This window comes from Eimeria tenella, genomic scaffold, assembly GCF_000499545.2.
Source record: "Eimeria tenella Houghton genomic scaffold, Eth_scaff26, whole genome shotgun sequence".
NCBI lineage: Eukaryota > Apicomplexa > Conoidasida > Eucoccidiorida > Eimeriidae > Eimeria > Eimeria tenella.
Genome location: NW_013542471.1, coordinates 150,592 through 157,752, shown reverse-complemented (window position 1 = coordinate 157,752; position 7,161 = coordinate 150,592). Strand labels below are relative to the sequence as shown.

The 7,161-nt window shown below is 51.3% G+C and overlaps 1 protein-coding gene across 1 annotated transcript; it reads left to right on the top strand.

Moving 5' to 3' along the window:
- Positions 1 to 1,844: 1,844 nt before the first annotated feature.
- On the top strand, positions 1,845 to 6,872 carry ETH_00024385 (uncharacterized protein; the record flags this gene model as incomplete). Its single annotated transcript, XM_013375208.1, has 9 exons — positions 1,845 to 2,046; positions 2,335 to 2,385; positions 2,584 to 2,710; positions 2,850 to 3,120; positions 3,374 to 3,817; positions 3,940 to 4,209; positions 4,757 to 5,062; positions 5,299 to 5,839; positions 6,109 to 6,872. The coding sequence occupies 9 exons, from the start codon at positions 1,845 to 1,847 to the stop codon at positions 6,870 to 6,872; spliced, it is 2,976 nt and encodes a 991-aa protein (XP_013230662.1).
- Positions 6,873 to 7,161: the final 289 nt, after the last annotated feature.

Genomic DNA, 7,161 nt, shown 5'->3' with positions numbered 1-7,161 from the left:
GGAGCAGCTTCTACGGTCATTTGGGCTTGTTTATTCGTGCTCAGTTGTGCGTAGACGCCGTGTGCATTCTCCAATGCTGCGCATGTCTCTAAGGGGCCCGTAATGCTGAGTGACGGGAGTCAGACACCGCATCCAAACTACTGAAGAGCTTATGGTTCTGCACTGTGTTCTCTGATTCAGCACCATGTTGTACTAACCGCTGCCATCTGCAGCCCTCCGCGGCTGCGGCAGAGCTAACGGCAACACAACGGTGACAGTGCGGCTCGAAGCACTAACTGCATTTGCGTGACGTAGTCTCCTAACTTTCAGATTATGTTATCGGACACGTATTCTTCAAAGTTTCTCAAGAACTACAACTGGCACCAACCTAGTTTGTTGAGACTGGGCACGAGGACTTGAAGTATGCAATTTACATCGCTATTGCTGGCTGTGACTGTCACGCTACTCTACGTCGTGCTTATTCCAGATGCCGGAAAATGCGGTATTTCAGGATTGCACAAGTGGTTCCGGGCTAGGTTCCCTAGTGCTGTACGTGAAATTCACAAGAGAGACGTCGTCGAGACCGACCACCTCCTCTTTGATTTAAATCAGCTCCTTTACCAGGTGATTTTGCCACATACTCTCCAAAAATGTGGTCCACACTTCCCTTCTATCATGTGCAATGTGGAATACGTGTAAAAAAGAGGAATTACTAGGACTGACGCTATTCCCGTGTGACATGGCTTTTGCAGGCTGCGCTTGCATCCCCCTCTACGTTTGCTACCAGTGCAGATGCTGAAGACAGCCGTATAATTCGTGCTCTGTGGCGCATCTTGCGGAGTACATTCAAGAGATTTAGGGTCAGAAAAAATGTCGTGCTTGCTATAGATGGCGTTCCTCCCTTAGCTAAGCTTGCCATGTCCCAGCAACGACGGCAGCGTGCGGCCAGGGCTGGCATTCTCTCTGAATGCATTGAGCAGTGTCTTGGGCCGAAGAAATCGCAAAGGGGCTCTCCAACAACCGCTGGTTTTCCTGAGGGACTGGGTGGGGAGTTAGATATTCTCGCAGATGACGTTCGTTTAACTGAAACAAAACTGGCTAGAACAAGTATAGGAGCATCACTTAGCAAATCTGCATGTAGAATACGTAAGTGCCGCTGGTTGTAGGGGTGCTGCTAAGTTGCGTCGTTTGGGGTCTTGCAGACATTTCATCCATATTCGTTTTGCTTGAGGTTGGTGTGTGCGTACTGTTCACGCTATACAGCCGCTTATCTGCTGTCGCCTGGCACGTACTTCATGAGGCTAGTGGAGACGGAATGCAGGAAGCTGGCAAGGGAGCTTCTGCGTTCAGGGCAGATCGACGCACCCAAGTAGGAGTGCAGAAACACCACCTGTAAACATCTGAGCACCCAAAGACATGCATTCGCGTTTGCCAGTCTACGCCGCCCATACTAAGCGGACTCACGCGCGCCAAATGCACGCAGGCACGCAAGCATATGTACACAGACACGACACACACACACAGACACACGAGAAAAGCTCTCCAGTTACTAGCAGCCATAGATCTTTTTGCGCAGACTTGTTTCCGTCAAAAGCGTACTTGTGCACATTGAGGGCGTTCGAGCTGTCCACCATATTACTGGAAGCTGAGCAGTTTCCCAGGCTTCCGATGCTGGGACGGCGAGAACTGCGCAATGCCTTAACTCCAATTAGCTATGGTTGCAGTACGTTTGTGTGGGAATAACTGCCTTCGGGCAAACATCTCATGTTCTGCAGAATTGCCGGTCGTGAGCCTGCTGCAGGTTCTTCCTTTCGGGTCCGTCTTCTTTCGGGGAAGGCGAGTTAAAGCTTGCAAACTGGATTAACATGGCGTCTTCTGCAGACTCATGGACAGAAAACAAAGAAGAACCTGCAGAGGCAGAAACAACGTACAAGGCGCTGCCATCGGACAGCATTGTCATAATTGGGGGAGATGCGGATCTTGTGGTTCAGTGCCTAGCCCTACCCTACACTTCCAATCTATTCGTCTACAATCCACAGAATATTACCCATTCCAAGAACATTAGGGGTACACCAAATGCTTTCTGTTTTGGATTCTTTTCGATTATGCGCGTAATGGCACATGTGGGGTGCATATACGGATTTGTGCGCGTGCTTTCCGTGGGCAAGGTCAGATATAGCTATATGCTTTCACGCTGCGTACTTTAACAGATGCGTACGTCTTTTTTGTGCTCACTTGTGCTGTAAGTGTTGTTGAGCAATCCGTCCAGTCAGGCACAGATGCGAATCCGTACATATTTCGGTGTGCATTGAGTCCAGCTCATCCCAAGCGGCTCGTGTGTCTTTGTGTGCCTAGTTATCTATTCTCTTCGTGCCTTGTTGGGAGAACTAGAGCGGCTATTTCCAGGTAGGAAAGACAGAAGACAAGATGCTTTTTACTTGGTTTCGCCGCTCACATCTTTGCCGCTTTCAAAAGCGTTAAATGTGACTGCTGCCGTTAGTGATTGCTCTTCTCAAGGAGGCACAGACTTGCACTGCAAGGGATCCGGCGCAAGAGTAGCCGGAGAGTCTCGTTGATTGCCTTCGCCCGTTGTGCTTGTTTCAGGAAATTCACATCTCGTCAGAAACGATTTCGCCCTCATGTGCATTCTGAACGGCAATGATTATCTTCCAAAGCTACCAGGATTCTCCTTCGCCCGATTCTCTGCTGCCTACGAAGCAACACGCCGCAGGTCTGCACGCCTGTGCCTGCTTGACGTTTTCTCGCCTGATGCATGCACGTATTGCAAATAACGTTGACGAGCCCTCGCAAGAGACTGCGTGCAAGACTGCGGCTGAGGCAGTCATTTCCTTTTGTGTAGATGAGCGCAGGCCAGAATACCGTGACTCGTCGTGGGTTGATGCGGAGCAAAGATCTTTTAATTGGCCCTTTTTTTCCGCTTTTATAGAGGAGCTGGATCGGCTACAAAACGTAGAAATGGTGGCGAGGCAAAGAGATAGTTGCGTTCGTCTTGCTGGGCCGAAGACGCCCAGCGGTTTGTGCAAGGCATCTCCACTGCAAATTGTAAATCAGCTGGTGGCGCAAAAGCGCCTTGTGATGTCCAGTGCAGACGGTGCAACCCGCGCAGTCAAAAAGCTACGGGTGAGCGCGCTCATGGCCCACTGCTCATTACTTTCCGATACACCGTGCCTTGGGTGTTAGGGTTAGTCCATGTTCCTATTTTTTCACAGAAACAAACCTGCGGCTAGTTAGGTGCCACATACTGAAGACATTATTGCAGTTGTGAGAATTTAAAAGTACGTATGCGACCTTTGCGCACAAAGCCAGCGTTCCTCGAATAGCTTGAACAACGTACTAAAGTCTTGCTTTGCCTGTTCCATCCGTGGCTGCTCAGTGGTGTTTCCAAGAGAACCAGGATGGATTTGTCTGCGACATTGATATTGTGGGGGTGATGCCGCACGTCATGCGGTCATCCACAGTCACGGGACCCTCGGATTCCAAAGAAGCGGTTCAGCCTGAGGGCTCTGTCCATGCGGGGAATCTTCCGCAGTCCGAGGGGTCTGTTGAGTCTATTTGCACTAACAGGTGTGTGGCCAGCAGTGCGACGGACAAGAAAACAGCCCAGCAGAGAGCGGCCTTCAAGTTGCTACAGATATATTTCCCGGAGTTGCTACCTCTCGTGGATGAGGGCCCTTGGCGTGAGACAGCTGCAGTGACTACATCAGCCCATACGGGTGATTTTTCGGAATCTGGTCCCATCTCTGCCGCGACATTCCAGAAAGCGGCCTCTACGCTTCGTGTTACGACTCCGTCGAATACTCTCAACAATCTCTGCTTGGTCCGCGCATATGTACATCTCTTGAAGCCCATTTGCACAGGAAGGCATACGCAGTTGAGTTAATACTCTCAGTGTATGCATACCTCTATCTGAAGGCATATATACCTTCTTTGTGCTTACAGGTGGCCCTGCATAGCCCTCCCACATTTTGCTTCGTATATCCAGCTGAGGGCAGCAACAGTTGCCACCATGAGAACAGCGAGGGCGAAAAAGGTACTGCAGAGGGCAACATGGCATATGAGGGAGGTCTTAAGGACAAATTCCCCATCATACAAGCTTCCCACACCTTCCAAGTGGACGTACTCGTCAAAGAGCAAGTTGTGTTCTCGAGCAAGTTTAACGGTGGAAGCAACATCTCTAAGGCGAGAATCAAGCATGCCGTTAGTATGCAGGTAAGACCCATGCAGGCATCTAGCCACTGCTGCAACTGTCTGTTCCCATAGTTTTTCAGACAAGCCAATAAGTACAGCGATTGGTGAATAATGGGGAGCTCCACACGCATATGGGCACTCAGCCCAGCACGTGTAGTGTACCCGTTCTGCACTCTCTCTAAAAGCAGGTCGAGCTTCCTGCTGTTACGTTTTCCAAATAGCAGCTAATCCGAACAGCCAGAAGCCTGACTGTTTTCCGCTCATCGGAAGTGCGCGTTGCGTGGGGGGTACTGTACGAGCACCCCGCGTTATATGAAGCACGCTTGGTCGTAGCTCGTATGTGTTTTGAGTGAGTTTTGTGTCTATTCTCTGCTGTACCAAATGAATTTTTGTAGGTGTGCACACAGATATTGCGAACTATGGCTGGCACCTACGCTGGCGCTTCTCCAGAATATTCTGTACAGCTACGTCCCTCTCTGCAAGTCCATGCGTTGCACCCGCAGAAGAATGCCAATGCACGCAGTACTGGGACAAATCACATGCAAAATTGTTGATGCATTCAATTCAGGCTCTGGAGACTTGGGCCCCCGAGTTGTATCACGCGTTGAGGGCGCAGAACTGGTGCAAGAACGGCTCCCAGACCGCCCCAGGGGGGCCACCAGCAGGAACGAGGCAGGAACATGTTAAGCTTGAAGGTAAAGAAAAAGATGAGGGATCCGGGCCCACCGAGGCTAGTACAGGAGACCCCACGTTCTCCGTTGAGGCACATGTGGCCAGCGAGCGCGAAAAGGCACGAGCATATATTCACGGTGAGAATATGAGCAAGATCGAAATAATTAACTTGAAGGACAGATATAATTCGGAACTTGAGACCGTAAGTCACAGTCGAGTTACGGTAGCTCCATCCCGTTTTGTGTGGCTGCTGTAGTCATGGAGCGGCTTCACAGTACAGAGCTTGTGTCCCCCACCACTCGAGACGTTGTCCTCGTTCCTGGCTTCGTGTCTACGTCTACCAGTAAACATTTGTCGTGGTGTCGCTGTGCCTGTTAGCCAATGTATTTTCCTGTCTGCGTGCGTTTGTATCTTCCAGGGTTGCTTTGGAATTTGCAGACATATGTCGACGGCATTTGCCCCGACAATTTGTGGTACTTCACGTATACTTCTGCGCCGTCTCTGTTGGCCATTCGCGATGTGGTACAGCAGCAGCTCAGAACAACTGATGGCGATCCCTTTTCGCGCCTTCCTCCAGAAAGCTTTGGTACAGCAAAGGAAGCGAGCAACACAAAATACATCGCCCGTTCCGATACACCCCAGCCAGTCCCGCAGTGGCTCTACAGCGCGGCACTCCTGCCGAAGTCCGCGCTCGAAGCACTGTACGCACGAGAAAAGCAGACAGAGGGCCTTCCAGAGGCCCCCTTCGCCAAACAACTTTTAAAGGCAAGGGCTTTCCTGGAGGCCCTACTGGACAAGAAAAAAGCCGCTCCGTCTCTCGAATCCTGGCAACTGCCACAGCAGGCCAATTTACAGTGGCTTCTACGTGGAACCCCAGCCGTCCTCCAGAGTCCAACAACTGCATTGGGAGGAGAAAGCATATTCTCGCAAGGAAGCCGAGGAGACACAACCGTTTCTCAAGATGATCTAATAACAGCAGGTGGGAGACGAAGGCTACCGTATCACCAACAGCCCTGGACACCACCAAACAGACAACGGATATTGCTGTTGTCGCCCGTTTAGATGGGATACGGAATACCGAAGTTTAGCAGGTGGCAATACGAACGCGCCAATTATTTAGTGGCACTAGCAGCAATAGGAATATCTCATTACTGTGAATGCTGCTAGCAGCTCTGTCGATAGGAGGTCCTTGTGGTAAATGCGTTATGCATTTGCGGAATCGGACTACGATGTTGCCGGAATGCGCAGACACCATCCTGTTGGCTCTGCACGTGCTCAACAAGAAGCACCAACAAATGGAGGGCCGCCATGCTGCAGAAAATGCCGACATTGCATCTTTTCTGGGCCCTCATGTTGGCAGCTTCTGGACTGTACTTCGGAGAGAACCCAGCAAGGAGATCGCGTGCCCCCCACAGAAAACCGTCCGGATACCTGTTTGGCTCACACGAGAAAGTACGGCACAAATTTTTTCCCCGTCGGGCCGCGATCGGCCTTGGAGCAAAGAGTCTACAGATAAAGGCCTGTGCACTTTCTCCCTACGCATCTCCACCAAACAGGATGACAGGACTAGACGACTGAACATGCCGAAAGAAAGGTCTGCCACCTCTCTAGACGCAGGTCATATGCCCTTCCGCCCTGCGACAGGACAACACACCCTCCCTACTGCCAAGCGGCCGCCCTGTAGGCCCCCGGCAGGAACAGGAGGGCATGTAGGTTTGCAAATTGAGGGCCAAGTTGGTGCTCGAAGAGCCCTTAACTTGTTCACAGGGAGCTACCCTGTATCTTCTCTCCTAGCAGGAGGAGGAGCCCACAGAGGCTGGGGGCAAATGTCCTCCCTGAAGAGCACATGTTATAACATTTGCGGTGAGGGATCATCGCAAGGGGTCCTAGAGGCTTCTTGGAGAGCCCTACAAACAGCAAATTTCTTCCTAAACCGCCGGCTTCTAGGGAGAACAATCGCGCCTGGGAAGCACCCTGCCCTGCAGTGCAGGTGCTGCTACAGAGGGTGCTGACCAAGAGCTCACTTTAAAAAAACATGCAAATGCTTATAAAAGTGCGTGCATATTACCAATAGAAAAAGTGGCCTTACGAGGGCCACCGAGCTAGCGGGAACTGTAAACTCTAGTGCTTGGAGGTGCACCACACAACCACTGCCCCCCACACGCACACTTGTACAGCCCCAGTGCGCAGAGACTAACATGCACTGAAGTCAACCATACGGCTGGAAGTGCATGAGGCGGTCCTGGCGAAGTCCTCCCGGAGGGCGGAAAAGGAAAGGCTGGTAGCAGACGCGAGGGAGCT